Below are 19888 nucleotides of genomic sequence, written 5' to 3'. Positions count from 1 at the left end.
TATGGTATTTTTGATAAAACACGCCATTAAAATGACTAATAACAAAGTAGTACCTAATTTAAAGTGACGCTTTAATTTAGTTAATTTAAAATATATATATTTGGTAAGTAAAAATCAAAAATAATTTTCCATATTGTGTGTTTAAAAAATATTTTTAAAATTATTGATATTGCTTTATAGATGTATTTCTTCTATATTTTCGTGAATTATGAATTGAACCGAGGTTACTTTAATATCAAGATGGAACATGCCCTACAATATTTACTAATTTCTATTAGATTTGAGTCGTTTTATCAACTACTGAAGTTTTCTGCTTGAATTTTAATTGTTGCTGAAATATTTTCACAATATTTATTTTTACTTAATTAATATTATGATCTTTATCTTTGACTTATATACCCATCTGTCATTTATTAAGATTATATTTGCGTTTTCCAATATTCTTATTGTTTTTTTTAAAATATCTTCTAATTTTTGAAGCTTACATCGACAATTTAACGTCTAGATCATTCACATCAAAATTTTGAAGCCCCAACATTTTTTTAAACATTTATGTAATAAAATGCAATACTATAAAACATTTTTCATTGATTGATTAATAAGACTCAGGCAAAATATTACTTAGTACATAATAATTAAGCAGTATAACGAAACCCCAATTTAAAAGTTCATTAACAATATAATATCATGAAGTCTTATCGAATGCTTTCGAAATCTCAATAATCTTTATTATTACATTAGCTTTATAAAACGAAAATTTTCGCTGAAGTTGTGGAAATTTAAATTGAAGTACATTAACTTGAAACTTATGCTAAATAAGTAAAAATATAATTTATGTTTTACTATGAAAAGAACACAAATTAAGTGTATATAGAACCTAATTAAGCTATTATTTAAATGAAATGAATAACTAAAAGGCAATAATTGTTTCAGGGGATTTAAGCGAACTAATCATGAGTAAGCGCCGGAAAATAATGATTAATAATATGGAAGTCTCAGTTGAAGAAGATACTGAAATTTTAGAATATATGGACACAAATCAATCCTACGAAATCGAAGATGAAAATCAAGAAGCCCAATTTATTTGTACAAGCGGGGAACAATTTACGGTAATATTTTTTTAAAAGGTTGAGGCTATTAGGACAATATCGTGTGTTTGGCGTGAATCTCTCGTTAAGATAATAATTTGGAGTAGATTATTAGCGTGAACAGAATATTATCTTAATTTGTGGAAATTTTCATAGATTTTCTAAGAGTCATTAAATGAACATCATCACATGATTAACAAAAAAGTAAAAAAAACCGCAGACCCGTGCTAAATCGAACCCATCCGCAAATGAACGCAATCACATAGAAAAACTATTAAATTTGTATATTTTATTCTTTCCCTCTCCGGTTCTAATTGAGTTCTATTGTCAGACAAATCAAAATTATAAGAATTGTGTTTTTTTTTTCAACTGGCTATCGAGCTCTAAAAATTAATTTAGGAATTCTACCATATTTATATCAATTTTATATATCCTAACTTTCTTCAATCATTATCGTTATTATCTAGATGGAAGACGGAACAATTGTACAATATATTGACCCCGAATATGCCATCGAAGAAGATGGCATCTTACCAGATCAAGATCAGGAAAATCAAGAAGTGAATAATTTAGAAAATTTGAATGATGATGAATCGGTAAGAACTTGGTAATTAAATAATTTTTAAATGCATTAAATTTAATAAAATGCTTATGTTCTTTTAGATGAAATACTCATATGTAATTGTAAATGGTGAACGTGAAGGATCGTATTTCTTATATTGTGATAGACAATTGTACAAAAAAAATCGATCTAAGTACTATAGATGCCGTTTATTTCCAAATTGTACCGCATCCGGAAGAGTTTATGCCAATAAAATGTTTCTTTTACAACAACCACACGGAGATCATCCTGATCAAGAGAGCTATAAAGAAAGTTTAGAACTGTTTAACACTCTGCGTGGCAAATCGAAAGATAATGCTAGTAATTTTAATATAATTTACGAAGAGGAATGCGCTAAACAAGAGTAAGTTAAGTTGGTTACAGTTATTACCTTTTTGTCATGCTCAGTTGTGAACAAATATTGTACTGAGCGTCACCAAGTGTCTAGAATCGCTCCAATAGCTACACCAACAAAGAAATGAGGCTCAAAAGACGATTGTTCAAAAATGTTGTACGATAGTCTTAAAAAAATTTTCACATTATTTTTTCACTATTCTAAGAAATTATATTTTCCTTTTTAACATTATTTATAAAATGTTTGATCAACACTTCCAGATCTGGAAAAAGTATCGATACTTCAGTCTCTGACCCCCCTTCCTTCCTCCAAATTTAACGCATCTGGGCAGCACTAAGTATAAATCCATTAATGTAGGAGGAAAGAAAATTGAGTTAAATCTATTCACCCATATTCGCACATAGCCATGTATTAAGATTTCGTAAAGTAGAAAATGACAGGAAGTGTAGCAGGTATTTGTAACATGACTTTAATGTCTGGATACAAATCGGAATCAAGTTCTTAAAAAAATATATTTGAGATGCTCGCTTGAAGCTAATGGAGCTATCTAAAGCTAGTTAAGATTCTCAGAAGTTAATTGATTAAAATACTCTAAAATCGATCATTAAATTTTTTTATAGATCTCCGCAAGTCGTTGATGAAACGAAAAATAAGTTTTTGGCAACAAAAATTTTGAAAAGAAATAGAGATGCGGTTAGTAAAACTGTTTTTATTAAGCCTATTCTACAATTGAAGTGTGCTCGTTCGATGATTTTATTTTGAACTATTTCTTCGCAGGAGTTATTTATAAGATTCATAGGCGTGCCGTCGAATAATTTTGACTTCAAAATTATTGGGGGAAATCTCCCTATTGAAAAGGTTTACAATTCCGAGCAAGGACATTTGCAGCCGAGTAACTTTTGTCAACGAAATTGACTATTATGCTATGCGTAAACAAACTATTCGTCTTTGGCAATTTTAGTCCACGATGTAACAACAATAACTAAAGAGCGCGCATTCGTTGGATTACTCGCGTTTGTTCGTAATATAATACTACTTAGTGATCTTTTTGATCGGTGGCGCGACCAAAATATTGTGTCATGTGCCATTGGTTTTCCATCCCTTATCTATGAGCTATAAGCTATAATCTATAAGTGCTCATTGTGTAAAATAATAAAAGATAGATTGCTTATATGTGACTTCAATTGTAGAACAACCTTTAGCACAAATATACTTTTAATTTATATACACTAAAATCATGTTTTTGTTTTTAGTTTAAAATACTTACAGAAATACTTGGGGATCAAGATTATGAGAATGTTAATGATAGTGATCGCCCTTTGAATAATTACGAAAAAGTAAGTAAGTAATTACTCAAAAATTTGGTAAAAAAAATAATCAATGCTATTTATAATAAAAGATGTATGAATATGGTCGTAAATAGACTATATGTAAAACCTTGGGGTGCTCAAGCTATAAGGACCACATTAAATATAAAACTAAGTGCCTTAAGCTTTTACAGATATTTAAAAAAAATTTAAGAACCGCATTAAATATAAAACAATTGTAAAATTATGGTTTTTTAACAATCGCCAAATTTTTATTTTTCTCAGCGAGCATGAAAAAACTTATTTCATGCGCGACGTTCGTTCATCTTAAAATTTTCATCAGCAAAATTATAAAAATCGTGACCTTTTTCTTTTTTTTAGACTGAAATAAATGCAATTGATGGATTAGGTATTCGTACAAAAATAATATACTCAGCTGGTCATATTTATTTACATACAAGTACGTCAACTTATCGATGTTACTTGTATCCAAAATGTTTAGCAGCTGGAAATTTAATAACGGAACAAAGTGTTTCATTATTTCAATTAAATGTACCACATTCGGATCATGGCTTTAAAGATACCGAACGAGATATTCTTCATTTTGTTGTGGCAGTTAAAAAGCGAGTTCAAGTCAACCCTAATAATATGTCACAGATATTTAATGAAGAATTACAAAAGGATAAGTAAGTCTAAACAATAGTTTATTTACTATCTATAAATATTAAAAGAACACAAACAGGGCCGAATTTAGAAATTTATCGCCTCCTCTCCCTCAAAACGAAAATAGGCGGTTGAAAAGAAAACAAAATGTTGCAGATGGCTTTATAAATTAAAACAAAACAGTGCACTATGTAAAGATTGGTATTTTATCGTTACAAAAATTAAAAAAGTAAAGACATAAATATCTAGTCTAGTTTACGTCCGAAGTCAAACGTTATTTACTCGTTACCTAGCCTCCCTTTTGTTCACAATTTTTCACGAATAAAACAAGTTTTCAAAATTTCCGAAAAAAATTGCCACCTTTCAGTTCTTACTGTCCTAGACAAGTTTCTACTCTGTCTACATGGTAAATCAGAGCCTGAACGCAAATATTTATTTATTTTTAACGCCCGAAAAAAAAGGGGTGTTATAAGTTTGACCGCTATGTGTGTGTCTGTCTTTGGCATCGTAGCGCCTAAACAAATGAACCAATTTTGGTTTCGTTTGAAAGGTAATTTAATTAAGGAGAGTCTTCATATATATGTTTCAAGTACGAGTTTAGGGTTCCTAAATCTAAAAGATAATAAATAATATCATTAAAAAATTTAATTTTAGGTACGCTTATTTGAAAGATAAAATATCTTTAGATACGCTTATCAAATTATTTGTACGACTTGGAAGTTATCCGCATGATGACGATGAGGTATAGTAATAAATTTATTTCTTTTAGTGGGTGCATAGTAAAATTTTCTTATACAAATTTACAGGAAAAAACAAAAGTTGGATCTGACGAAGAATCATATCTAGAAATACCAGTAAGTATGAATAAATTTTTAAAGATCTATAAAATTTGTATTCCAAAAATCATTTTCAGTAATAATAATTCATAATAAATTATTCATTACTAGCTGTGAACTACCCGCTTTGCTGGGCAACATCCCCACTTGAACCCCTCCCATCACATTTCCTTTTGTTGGATAACAGTTTTGTAATGTACACGTCATGCTCTTTTATTTGATACCCCACTTAGGTATATTTGTAAATATTCGATAATTCCTTCCCACTTTCTCGCTACACCTTTCTACCCTCCGAAGGTTAAAAGTAGATAAAAACAATAGATCTTTGAAGCTGGTTGTATATCTTGTCAAAATTTGAGCTTAATCGATGCACAACTTTTTTAGTTTTTGAAGCATATCCCTTTCAACCCCTATTTCAAGCCCTTACTCTACTATAATATGGATGTATTATACATAAAAACCTTCCTCTTGAATCACTCTATCTATTAAAAAAAACCGCATCAAAATCCGTTGCGTAGTTTCAAAGCGTACATAGGGACATAGGGACAGAAAAAGCGACTTTGTTTTATAATATGTAGTGAAGGTGTATTGCATTGGAAATAAATCAGTTTTTTACCACTTTTTAAAGAATGATAGATTTTTATTTAATAAACGCATATCTCAAAGGGAAAATTTTTCTAGGATTTGAGTTTCCTGCAAATGAATGTGGAAATTATAGTTGTGTCTTTGTTACTCTTACATAGCGTTATGGAATAATTTTGAGAGTCAAAACTGTTTTGCTTTTTTCATAAAGAAAAAAGTATGAGCTATTTTCAAAAACACTTGCTTATTGAAAATAAGAAATTAAAGAATTTTTTGATCCCACTTAGAAAAAATTTTCGATTCATCACAGATGGTTAGACTATAGTTCGCAATATATCTTAATAATTTATATATTATTCAGTAATAATTTATACTAAATTACGCAGTAATAATTTATAAATTGTGGAACTCATAGTCAGTTCTAAAATTACTCTGATTCCCCTGTTAAAAAAAATCTGATTCAGCTCGATTTAAAATGATTTAATTAATAATGTCATTTTTCGCAAAAATGAAATGATTATATAAAAATTTTAAAGACGATATTATGGATAATGAGATATTGAAATACGATATTAAAGGAATCGCTTCCTGGACACGTATGACCTAGGGATAAATCACAAACTTAGATTTTGGTTTTGGATTTTATTACAGTGAAGAAAATTGGTTTAACATTCAATATCATAGACAGCACTAGCTTAGTTTTGAGAGGGTGTTTTATTAGGAAATATGATGTTTTGGCAATTCATATTATTTTTTTAAGTTTATTTTGTTTTAATTCGTGGCAGACGATTATGTCGAGATTTTATTCGTCCGATTTTCTATAAACTATATTGAGATCCAATCAGAAATGTCATATTAAAATGTGTTAAAATGAATCAGATTTCTTAACCAGGGACATAAGTTCAATTTTAAACAATAAATATATTTGTTTTTAAATAGCGCCCATTTTCTATAATTGATGGGGGTTCTGGTGGTCATGTTTTATTTTGTGATGGTCAATTGTATAATAGCAACAATCGAGCTGGCTATTATCGATGTAGATTGTATCAAAGTGGTTGTCCTGCAACAGGAATCAGAGAAAATAAAAAATTTATATTAATGAGATCACATTTAGGTCATACAAATCAAGTGACTGAAAAAATTAAATTACAATTAACATCAGCATTACGTCGACGAGCAGCAACCGAATCTTTACCGTTACAAACAATTTATAATCAAGAAATGAGAAATCCCGAGTAAGTTATTTTTTATCATTAAGTAGAAAACATAAACTGTTCAAAATTGTGTTCAAAACAAAATTTAATCGTATTATAGGGCTGTTCAATAATATATTAAAGGTTCAATCCACGATACCCGTGAGATGCCTACCTTTGATATGATCAACTTTTGCTTGAAACAATTTTCTGTATCTAACTTAACTTAGTAGAATGGCCTCACTAATGAGTGGATAAGGATTTTTGGGACATGCTTTATTATAATAAGTTATTTTAAATAATCTATTCTTTTGTATTATGTTTTAAAAGTACACATCTCACCCGTTTAAATGGTAACATTTTTTTTAACAAGGTGTTATTTCGATTTAAATAGTAATATCTTTTTGGACAAAATGTTTCCTATTATTTACGTGGTAACATCTTATTGAGCAACATTGTATAACGAGTTTATTGCTTTCGCATTGTTATTATACACTAGATTTGCCATACAATACAATTCATATGACATACAAAGCTTGCTTTACAAAGTATTCGGGAATCCTACTTGAATTTATTGTTACTTTACTACCTCGGCTCTAGAGTTGCTAAGAGTTAAGACACCAATGCTATATTTGAATTGTCTTAATACAAAAGTTGAATGGTCTTAACTCTTATTTGGGAAACCTTAATCGGTGACTTTAAAACGTTTCTCTACAACCAATCACCGTGTTTTTGTCTGACTACCTCTCTTATTGCTAAGATTTCCTACTCATATTTAACTCAATTTTTATTTATAGATTCAAACTGGTTTCACATTTACTACCGTATCATGCTGTTTATAAAATTATGAAACGAGCTCGTACACATGGATTAAGTTCTGACGTAAGTTTGTTAACGTTCTTAATTTAGAAATCAACTAAAAAATTTAGAAACTATTTAATTATTGGCTACATTTTATCGATAAAATCGCTTTGAGGCCCTTAAAATCAATAGCTCTCGCCTCACTGTAAAGGTGCTCATTATATGAGAACGCACTTTAAATTGTTAAATAAGACACGAACAGTTACTGAGAGCGTCCAACAATTAGGAACTCCACTCTCATCGGAAAAATACGCAGTCAATTTTCATAATTTCTAATATTTTAATTCTTTATAATTAGAAATTGGGAGATACTTCTGAAAACAACGAAAAGCAAAAAGGTACATCAGAAAAGCTTCTTGAAACTGCCGATTCATCCAAAACAAAAAATGATCATAGTGAATCAAAATTATTGGTAAATATAAATGAAATATGCAATTTTCCTAAGAAAACAATTGATTATTTTTTTCTAGAAACTTACGGAAGAGAATGTGAATTCAATAGAAGAAGATTTAACAAGCACTAGCCCCAAAAGTAATTTTCGTTCAAATAAAGTTAAAAATCCACAATTTCCTTGTGTAAGTAATCATTACATTTAATGTTAATTCATTAACATGTGGAAAAATTTTAAATACACACCGTAGTTAATAGTTTTATTCCGTACTAATTACCACCTTGTTGACATTTTTTTATATACAACCGCAGATGTCTTAGCTAATTCACATCGCATTTTGAACTGCCACGTCACTTGGTTGGAAGAATAACACAGCACAGCACGTATTATGTATTACACAAGTTATTGGTGAATATGCAGAAAGGATAGTTTTACTTTAACAACAGTTAATTATTAGCGAGAAATTAAAATAAAACACATCTCTTACATAGAAACAAATCTCTATTATATAGAGTGTTTCAAAAATTGTATACACTAATGAAGTTTCAAAATCTTCCATCAATGTAAAGTCTATGACAGCTGCCCTATGCGATTCTGTGATTTTCTTTATACTTGCATACACTTAAAAATAATCTCATTGGTCATAAATGAAATATTGTTATGTTATGTATTTCAAAGTTTTCCACATGCATACTTTTAAAAGAAGTAGCTTTAATGATTATTTTTCAGAGGGCTATTATTTATACATAAAAGTTTAAAGAACATGAAATATTTTCTTGTAGATGAAATATTCTCTAATGGAAGGTGAAAGATTAGGATCCTGTATTTTATATTGCAACGAACAATTGTACACACTAAACCGAAATAATTATTATCGGTGTCGAATGTATCCTCAAGGTTGTCAAGCTACTGGTATGCGTGAAGAAAATTACTTTCGATTATGTCGTGGTCATTCTGGTCACGGATCACAAGAACCAGAACGACGACGCATCATTTTAATAAATACCATTAAAAAGAAAACAATGACTAATCCGGATCCAGATTATTTTGAATCTGTTTTTAATCGTGAATGTGAAAAACCAGAGTAAGATTTTTTTTTTACTTTACAATTTTATTATATTTTGTAATATATTTGTGATTTTAATATAAATAGATATGCTGATATTGTCGAACGTGTGAGTTTTACTGTAATTTTAAATAATATGAGAAAAATTTGGAAACGATATCAACAACAGGATCCAACCCTAGCCAGGAATATTATGCGAAATGATATGGTATGTATTTAATTTATTTATTTTATATAAGGGGTCTCTAAAAGGTCTGTACAACGTTCTAGCAGATATAGTACAGTTCAAAATAAGACAATTTAGCTAAACTTGCCTTAGTACCAATTAAGTCTCTCGTTTGGGAACTACGAGGTATTGCTTATGTTAAAGACCTCCCTCCCACCCCATTAACAGACTGAAATTGACCACAGGAACAAATCATATTCAATATTTTTGTTTTTACTTTGAGTTATTGTTTTTGCTTCACCCTCAAGTTCATTCTCTCTAAACCGTTTCTAAAGACAACCTCTACTCTCCTACGTTCTAGCGACGCTAAAATTAACTATATCTTTTTGAAAATGATCTACACTTTTTAAAATAATAAAAATAACTGATAAATAAATGTTATAAAAATTTTTAAGCCTGAAGATCTTCATCAAAAAATGACAGAAAGGGAAAGTAAAGATAAAGATTTACAATCAGAACAAGACGATACAGAAGATTTTAAGATGGCAGTTGAAATCGGCGAAGATATATTTTGTGATCAAGATATTTCACCTGTAAGTAAAATCTAATTATTAATAAATTTTAAGAATAAAATATAAACTGGACATAATTTTTTTTTTTAAATAGAAACCGTATACTTTGATGGAAGGTGAACGATTGGGATCATGTCTTTTATATAGTAATCAACAATTATACACAAACAATCAACGGAATTATTACAGATGTCGAATGTATTCAATTGGTTGTCGTGCAACTGGAATTATTAAAGATAATTTATTTTATTTATTAAAACCACATAATAGTCATGGATCACAAGAACGTGAAGTACGTCGTTTAGTTTTAATAACACGAATCAAAAGACGTGCTCAAATTGATCCAACACGATTACAAACAATATTTAATGAAGAATGTTCCAAACAAGAGTAAGTAATGGTTAATAGAGATATTTGAGATAAAAAGTCTCTATATTTTTGCGATCCTTATTGTTTTGTCTCCTTATAAAAACTAAAATGTTATTTTGATGCAACGTTCGGATTATACTTTTTTAACTAAATTTTTTTAACGAAGTTCCACCAAATTTGGTCGATAGACTTTTTCATCGATTTGCTATTGTTTCGGACAGATATCAAAAAACAATTCAAGTAAGAAAATAAATATCTTTTACCTTTATTAAACAGCGCTTTTTTGACAAAGATAGAATATATGTAATATGTCTTTACTTGAACAGTTTTTTAAATGAAAAAAAAAAGATCTATAGATAAAATTATTTTAGTAATAAATCTTAAAAAATTCTTTCAGATTCAATGATGTAGCAGAAATGGTTAATTTCAAAAAAATTTATAGTACTTTAGATAGATGCAGACGACGTGCAGCTAATGATGTATTAGAAGTAATTGAACCAAAAATTCCACCTGATGTAAGTATTTCAAACTCAAATTTTCAACCAGAAAATTATCAAATATCATCCCTTGTAGATTACAATTGCGGAAAAAGAATCATCTTTGAAAGATCATTGGACCACCGAAATTTCCGAAGAACATGCAGAAAATATGGTGAGACGTTGTTATTATTGTATCAAATAGTCAGAAAATTTAAATTACAATAAAATAAGAAAGTAATTCATTTTTGTGACACTTTCGGTGCTGATGCACTAGGCTTGATTTATCTTATTATAAATGCATTGCAGCCGGCGAATCTTTGATATATGGACAGTGCGCCACCTCAAGCTATACCCTGGTTGAAAAAATATTTGATAGATTTTTTCAGAGTTTTTAAGACTTACTAAGTCTTATGTTTTCTTTTAGCGTTCTAACATTGATTCTCTTGGCGTGCCTCATATTAGATTGATATTCAAATTTCTTTTAAATTTTGTTAATAGACTGAAGATGGAGTACAGTATTTTATTCAAAATGTCGAAGATGCATATCAGGAAAATAGTGAAAACGAAATAATAAATCCCGAAGAAAGTTATTTATCTGAAAACAATGATGGTATTGTAGCTATTGAAGGTTCCGAACAACAAATAACGCAAGAAGAATTAATTTCACAAGTAACTATTGTATTTTGTTAATAAAAAAAATTTTCGTTAATGGCTAATTTATTTTAATTTCAGTTAGGTTTAGCAGATTCAGGTGGAGAAGAAAATATTTATGAGAATGAAAATGGCGCTTCAGAGGAGATTGCTCAACAAGGCGTATGTAGTTTTTATGTTAAAGCAATATTTCATGGTAAACTTCTACCCAGTATTCGTAAACTAATATTAATCTATTCAATGTTAGTAAGTTTACCTACAAACGGAAGGAACAATTTTTTATTCAATATGTGCGGTTTAAAAAAATATTGAAACCATGACCTCTAGCGTTCAGTACTAGCATTCGATCAACTGAGGCACAAAATCCTATGTTTGACGTCCTGTCCGACAATGCGTTTTCGCCAAAGTTTAACTTTGTGACCCTGATGTCACGGAAATATCATCGTGCAAAATTGAAGAGCAAGGTTTAAAAAGTTGAGCGCAAGAGTCTTCATCAAAATTTTTGATTTTGTTGGGAAAGATACTAAATGCGTTTCATAATTGGTTGCATTTACAGGACCATGTTAATTCAAATTTATAGATAGATATTCTCAATAGGGGAGTTTTGGGGGCCATTCAATGTACGGTAAGCCTAAGAGAATGATTAAGGTTAGGTTAGAGTGATTGTTCTGGGGTGAGTCACATTTTGATCATTGTTCTTTGGTCCGTTGTGATACCAAAAAGTGAATTGATTCAACCACGGCTTCTACTCCATGAATCATAAGAACAGCAAGAGTACTTTGACGTCAAAGAATGATTAATAAGAGAGTTATTATACCATGTATATATGAAATATACATAGTATATTAAGTTTAGTCCCAAGTTTGTAACGCTTAAAAATATTGATGCTACGAAAAAAATTTTGGTATAGGTGTTCATGGAATCACCTAATTAGTCAATTTCCGGTTGTCTGTCCGTCTGTCTGTCAACAAGATAACTCAAAAACGGAAAGAGATATCAAGATGAAATTTTTATAGAATATTTAGGACGTAAAAAGTGAGGTCGAGTTCGTACATGAGGAATCTAGGTCAACTGGGTCTTGGGTCCGTAGGACCCATTTTGTAAACCGTCAGAGATAGAAAAAAAGTTTAAATGTAAAAAATGTTCCTTATAACAAAATAAACAACTTTTGTTTGAAATATTTTTTTCTAAACATCACTGTTTACCCACGAGGGCGCTAATTAGGTGCAAATTTTATAGTATGTCTTAATATAGGAGTATCAGTTACAAATGATTACATCATCAACACTGTCTATACATGGTATTTCAACAATTAACTCAGTCAATTGTTTTTTTTTCACTTGTTTAAATATTGCAATCCAGCCGACTACTAGCTAGATATTTTATCCTGTGTATGACTTTTTCATTATTCTTAAATTTATGAAAATAAATTTGAATTAAAGACATAAATTTTTTAACATGTTTTTAGGAAAATTATGAATTTATTGGAGGTGATCGATTTGGTAGTAAATTATTGTATTCGGAGGGGCAACTGTACTGTTTAAATCGTGATAATTATTTTCGTTGTCGAATATACCCAAATTGTATTGCCACTGGACGTGTTTTTGGTGATCAATTTCGTTTGCATCGAGGACATTCCATGCATGATTTACAAGTAGATGAAAAAGCACGATTATTATTTATAAATAATCTTAAAAAACGTGTGCAAGAAGATCTTACAACACCTATCAAACAAATTTTTGATGAAGAATGTTCAAAACCTGAGTAATAATAATTATAATTTTTGTTTAGAATAGATATTTATTATTAAGAATTCGTATAAAATCACATTTAAATTCGATTGAAATGACATTTAGTGTAACCTATTAATTAAAAATTTGCAATCTCGAAAAACATGAGATTTCCGATTCAATTCTATTAAATTGAATCATCGGATTTTTAACCAAACATAATAATTTTGAATACCCTGAATTTTTTTATTAAGAAAAATAAAGTTTTAGGCAACATATGGAAAGTTTTTTAATGTTTCAAGTTAAAAACTAATATATCGCCTTTCGATAAACTTTTCAAAAGGGGGGCAGTTTTCAGTAAAAATATAGTCTTATTACAAATACTGTAGATTTTCGGATTTCGATTTTCTATTATTCGAAGTTCATGAGGAAATCTTTAAGTTTTAGTTAATTTTGGGGACTTAAAAAACATATTACCGTTTTGAAACTTAGAAGATACAGGTTCGGGTTTAAATGTATCTAAAAATTGTTGTTATTTTAACCTCATCTACCATTTATACACACCCAATCCAGCCTACCCTGGTGGAAAAATTATTTGAAAAAATATTAAGTCTTAACAAGTCTTAGGAAACTCTGAAAAAGTCTTAGAAACTTTAAAAAAGTATTAAGAACTCTGAATAACTCTGAATTAGACTAGTCCGAAAACGTTGAGAAATTCAAAGTTCCTAAGACTTTTTCAGAACTTCTAATTCTTTCTTTAAATATTTTTTCTACCAGGGTACTTAACTACTAAATTTTTTTATCACAAATATTAACAAAAATTATTGCCAATTAATTCAAGTTATTTCTAGGTTGTCTATCTAAATTTTCTGGACTATTATATCATTTAATTGTATTAAAATTTGTAATATTCTTTTTCAGACACAATTCTGTTTCATTTTTAGTCAATTATAAAACAGTTTTTAGTACTTTGATGAAATGTCGAACCAGAGCACAAATTACTACTGATGTAAGTAAAAGTAAGGCAGTAAGGTAGATTTGGCAGATTGGATACTAATAATAAGGCAATAAGTATTTATTACTCTGCTAATAAAATCGGAGATAGAGGCCATTCCAATAGGCCATAGAGGTGTCGAATATTTTGGACAGGTTGGGATATTCTTAAAGTAACTTACACCGCTCCCTCCCCTTGTCACAGGTCTTAAAACCCAGGCTGCTGATCAGTATTTTTATTCATATGGCTGTAGAATTTGTATTTCAAGTTGCAAAGTGCTTCTGCTTAATATACGAAATGTATCAATCTGCCCATAAATGCAAATATAAACTTACAGAATAAATTTTTGTAGAAAGAAGATAATGCAGATCAACAACAATCATCAGATCAACTAGATATTTTAGAAGAATTTGGTACAAGATTTGATAATGATCTGGATGATGTTAACGATGATCATGATGAAAGTTTAAGTCCTACATGGGATTTAGATGAATTTTCTGACAGTGATATGGAAGATTTAGTTGAAGTTCCCAAACCAGACATGAATACACCGGTAATTATTGCATATTTTAAATTTTTCTTGGGAAACGTTTGACACTTTTGACCATGTATTAGAAAAATATATTATGCAAATTTAATTATTTCCTACGCTAAAAATTTCTGCAGAAAAATAATTTTTAATCTCATTTGTTCATATTTTTATACCCTTTATACACTGGGTGTCCCATTCTTTACCATGATGTTTAAATAATCAACCAAATTAATTGAATTATTTGTATGTCTCCTGTTTGAATCATATTGGTTTTTCAGACTAAATACACAATCATTCAAGGTGACAGAACTGGATCCTTAATTTTATATTCAAATGGGCATTTATACACACGCAATAGAGGCTCATATTATCGATGTCGGCTACATCCTGCATGTTATGGATCCGGCAATCGTCGTGGTAATTTATTTTATATGACCCGTCAACATAATAATCATCCATTACAAGATGATGAAAAGTGTCGTTTAGCGTTGATGAATGTATTAAAAAGACGAGTATTACAAGAAACTACACCATTAAAAGTTATCTACGATGAAGAAATTATCAAACCTGAGTAAGCTACTATATTTATGGAGAAAATACACAAATTTATCTTGGTTTTATTAAAAACTTGGTTAATTTTTTATCTAGATTTTCTGCGATTGCTGATTTGGTATCTTTTAAAATGATACAAAGCACTATGATTAAAATTCGAGAACGTGTTAAATATGTAAGTAATTATATTTATACAGTAGAACCTCAATAATCCCAAACTCAGTGAGAAATACGACTCATCTAGTTTTTGTCCTATTGCTAAATTAAAAAAATTAGTTCTCTATAACACCTATATAATTGAAATAACTTGTTTTCGGATCTCTATTAATGGAACCCTCTGTACATGAGACAGATTTTTATTTATACCTGGATACCTGAAACACTGGGTTAGTGGAATACCTCTATAACCACTTAACCAGGTTTCACTGTATTTATTAATTTTTTACTTCGTCATAAAATTTAGGCAATCCAAACCAATGTCAATTACATGATAGAAACTAAAAAAAAAACTAAAATTATTTAAAACTTAAATAATCCGTTCGTTATTTTTTTGTCAGTTACGGCAAACAGGTTTAAAAATCAAATCTACGAAAATATATTGAAAGTACCTTATATTCGTATTATTTTTTATTTAATTTAATTTAATCTAGCTATTAATTTTGTTTTGTTTTTCATTTCCAGGGACAAGAACCTGGAACTGTTATGCTATCAACTGAAGCAATTCCTCTTTGTAATAAATCTGAAATTGATGAGAATGAAAGTATAGAAATTGAAGTATGTTTTTCTTTTGCTTATGCGTATGATTTAATTATAAGTATCTTTTCTTTGTTTTAAACATTTTAATTTTTAGGAAGGTGTAGATTCGGATGCCGATGAAAGTGAAATTAAAAAGAAATTGGAGAAAGAAACAACCGATGATCGTTATATTTATTATTATGTTGTAAGTTTATTTATCACAAATAATAATAGGGTAATTTAGTGAAAAATAAATTATGAAATTTGATAAAAATTAAAATTTATGTAGAAATATACTTAAATATTCTGTGTAGATGTTACACTGTATACATATTTAAAATTTGTGAATTATAGTAAAATTAAAATAACTGATTTTAAAATTCAAATGAATTCAAGAAACTTTTTTAAAGTTGAAAAAAAAATAAAAATGATATATAATACTTTTTTTTTTAACTCTATTGCCAGATGGAAAAAGCAGAACAAAGTACAATTCCAAAATGACAAATTTTTTGGATTTATTTCTCTTTTAATGACTATCTCAATGAGCTATTTTACTTAAGATATAAAATATTTTTCAATAATAAAATCAGAATAATTTTTAAAATTGTTTTCATTTCAAGTTGGATTACGACGATACTGATGATACAGAAGTAGAAACAGAGAATTCTGGTGTGGATTTAGGAGAAAATATAACTCGCGAGTATTTGAATTCACCAAGAACAAAATCAGAAATGGATGAGGTATGTAAATATTTTTACAAGAAGATAGAAAACAAATTTTCATATGAGATAATGAAAAGATCTAATTTGATAGATAAAATATCTAATTAATTTACTTTCAATATTTTCCAACATTCCTCAAAATTCCAGATCTATCTCTACACCCGCTATTGATTAATTATTATTTATTTTTTTTTACAGATTCCATCAACTCAACCTATTGTTGTTTATACGGTATGGAAATTTTCTTGTAGTTTATTCGAGGTTTTAAAATAATATCATACCCCCGCTACATATCGATCACCGAAACTGAGAATTTTAGACAAAAATGGGGTTTATTTAAAGGGGAGAATCCAATGATGACTTTAAACTTGTATTATTTTTTATGCAATGTGAGATAGAGGCTTAGAATTGTTGGCTTTATTTCAAGTTTTCCTCTATCTCTTATTTCAGTTTCAGAGGTTAGGGGTGTAGATTATACGATGCTTTTTGAAGGCCCACAATATTAACTATATTTCGCTGTTAAAAAAAGCAATTTATTACAGGTTGATATTGATAGCCCGGAAGAAAATATACCAACATTTCAGCGGAAAGTACATTTACCAGACGAAGTACTACAAGAAGAAATTTCGCGAACAGCAGTTACGTCGACACAAATTGAAATGCAAGAACCCGTAAGTATTGATAACATAAATTTAATTTTATCAAAGTGAGGCTTCACTATGGATTATGAAATATATTTCTACCATCCATGGGCATGGTTAAACGAACGTAATGTCCACAATGATTTTATTAAGGTTCATGTATGTATGCTCCTTTTTTATTACACTATAACTTCTAAATGCCTGAAGAGATTTGGTTGTGTGGGTTAGAAAACCTTGCATCAACCTCGATTGACCATGGAGATTTGATATCTCCATGGGAGTACACTGGTATGGAGGGTAGAGGTAAGGAGTACAATCTCTGTGTAATAAAAGGTGGCCAAAAAAGTAAAACTTGTTTTTTACTTTTTAGTTCGTTTTTTGACAGGGCAGTCATATTTTTTAATTTTTATTTTAATTTACGAAATAATATATTATTTACTTTGGAAATATTACTTACTTCTTGATGAACGTCTTATATAACTTTTAGTTTACATTTTTTTTGTAATCGCCTGTTCCTTGACAGTAATTAATGAGTATTATTTGTGATTTTTGCAGCTTAATTATAAAATTATAGAAGATTGTTTAAATGAACAATATTTATTGTATGCCGGTAAACAATTATATTTAAAAAAGAAGAATTCATTTTTTGGGTGCCGAATACGTACTTGTCAAGCAATTGGACAAATTAGAGATAATTTATTTTATTTATTATACAATCATATCAACCATCCATTACAAAATAAAGTGAAATTACAATTGCAATTAATTGCACGAATTAAGTCACGATGTTTAGAACGACGAACTGCACGAGTGTCAAAAATATTTCGCCATGAATGTACAAGACCAGAGTAAGTTTGTTATCAATGATGACAATATTAAAAACTTTCAAATTAATTTAATAATTTAAATGTTGCAGATTTCGTATTGTTGCAAATACAATAACATTAGATGGTATATCCGATATGGTACGGAAATATCGAAGAAAATATTTTCCAAAAATGACAAATCCTCCAATTGAAATGATTGGTGGTTCAATGCTACCTGATCTTCCGCCACCTGTAAGATTAAAATTTAGCATTTATCGTTGGAAAAATTAGATATAGGTTGGAAATTTAGATTAGTGGTATCCTGTTCATTGTTTAAAACTTCAAAATTTTCGATGCATTTGCAAAAATTAACATTTTAAACTTTCATAAAACAGTTTGGTCGATGAAAGATCCATCGTAATCATATCTAGGAATTATGAACTATATCTAGGAGTTGGCACAACTACTTTTGTCATTTATGCATAAATAGATGAATCTATGAAGAAATGGAAAAAAGCAGCACACGACGCAAAAAATAAAGAAGTGGCAGCTTGGTACAATTCCTCTCACAAGAAACCTGGCAAAAATCGAAAGCATTCCTACTTGGGGTCCTGTACATTCTGTAGACTCAAAAGCTACCTACCCATATTGTGACGGGCGTATGACACGAATTTTCATCTGCTATCAGTATGCACTCGCAAAGCCAAGTCGAGATATTGACTCGATCGAAGTGGGAAAACTTGAGGTGAAACAACAAAAGAGGGTGGAAAATCTCATAAAGTATACTAATTAGGGGTGGGTAAAAAGATCTAGAAAAGCTTATTTGTTTGCTTCTACTGCTTCATAAATAAGTTTTGATACCACTAATTATCGCTGTCTAAATTTTCAGCCTATATCTAATTTTTGGAGACAAATACAATCTTAGAATTTAAATTGACATTATGTTCATTTTGTATAAGGTTGAATTTTCGATGGTAAATGGAACGACGCCAGATGTTAGATTATTACATTGCGGAGATGCATTATTTTATCATTCAAGTAAAGGTGTTTATCGATGCCATGTTAAAGGTTGTGGATCATTCGGTCGAAGGGATAGAATATTTTTCCAATTATTATCCCCTCACATCGAACACGAAACAGTCAATATTAATGACAAAGATAATTTATTGAACCTAATCAAACAAATTGAGGAAGACATTTGGAAAAGGAACTTAATGGGTGACGATGAGTAATATCATTTTTATTTAACCATTTTACAGTTAAAATATCTAACTTTTCATTTTTAACAATAATTTTATAAAATTTTAACAGAAATGAAAATGATAACTTCAATGACCAAAATCAAAAAGTAGTAGATGGAAGAGAAGAAGAAGAAAGTCGAATTCCACAAATTAAATTTGAAATTCAGGCGGTATGTAAACTCATTCGCATTTAGAAAAATTAATAAGTAAAATATATTTTAAAGAGCTAGACTCATATGATGACTTCCTTTCTTTTTTCAAACAAAATTTGTTGGTTTCCAGAAAACAGATATTAATAATTTAGATATTATTTAATTTTTCGATAAATTGGTTTTCAATTTCTAGTTAAAATTGAGAGAAATAAATTAGAATTTTCCTTGTTTTTGCCTGTAGTCATCATATCAAATCAACATAATTTTGTTATTTTTCTTGATAAATAAAGAAAAAATCCTTTTTTTTTTAAATATAGGAGGATACGATGGTAGGTAATGGAGAAATGCAGTTAAAAGATATTAACAAAGACAACCAAGAGAATAGTCTAAACCAATCTAGTACAAAAAGTATTTTACAACAAGCTTGGGAAGAATTACAAGTTCACATATAAAATATTTATATAAATACATTCATGTGTAAAATGTAAAAATTATATTTTTTCATAAAAATTTTGTTAAATAGTATTTATAACTCACATTAAATTAACAAATAAATTATTATATAAAATTCATCTATTTTAATAATTTTTATTCGTATTAGTT

The 19888-nt window shown here is 29.1% G+C and overlaps 1 protein-coding gene across 1 annotated transcript; it reads left to right on the top strand.

The window, feature by feature from the left end:
• Positions 1–21: 21 nt before the first annotated feature.
• LOC123298754 lies at positions 22–19737 on the top strand. Its single transcript, XM_044880848.1, has 36 exons — positions 22–103; positions 934–1109; positions 1556–1684; positions 1752–2053; positions 2665–2737; positions 3298–3381; positions 3733–4037; positions 4669–4756; positions 4821–4868; positions 6372–6667; positions 7423–7507; positions 7785–7898; positions 7957–8061; positions 8660–8961; positions 9031–9151; positions 9565–9702; positions 9776–10071; positions 10448–10565; positions 10624–10701; positions 11028–11198; positions 11262–11342; positions 12649–12944; positions 13832–13919; positions 14257–14457; positions 14715–15007; positions 15085–15163; positions 15670–15762; positions 15839–15928; positions 16344–16463; positions 16644–16676; positions 16988–17116; positions 17642–17934; positions 18003–18144; positions 18852–19120; positions 19204–19303; positions 19603–19737. Exons 2-36 carry the CDS (start codon positions 954–956, stop codon positions 19735–19737), a joined length of 5451 nt encoding a protein of 1816 aa, XP_044736783.1. The 5' UTR covers positions 22–103; positions 934–953.
• Positions 19738–19888: the final 151 nt, after the last annotated feature.

The sequence above is a fragment of the Chrysoperla carnea genome, chromosome 4 (genome assembly GCF_905475395.1).
Source record: "Chrysoperla carnea chromosome 4, inChrCarn1.1, whole genome shotgun sequence".
Classification (NCBI taxonomy): Eukaryota; Metazoa; Arthropoda; class Insecta; order Neuroptera; family Chrysopidae; genus Chrysoperla; species Chrysoperla carnea.
This window is presented reverse-complemented; position numbering and strand designations above follow the sequence as displayed.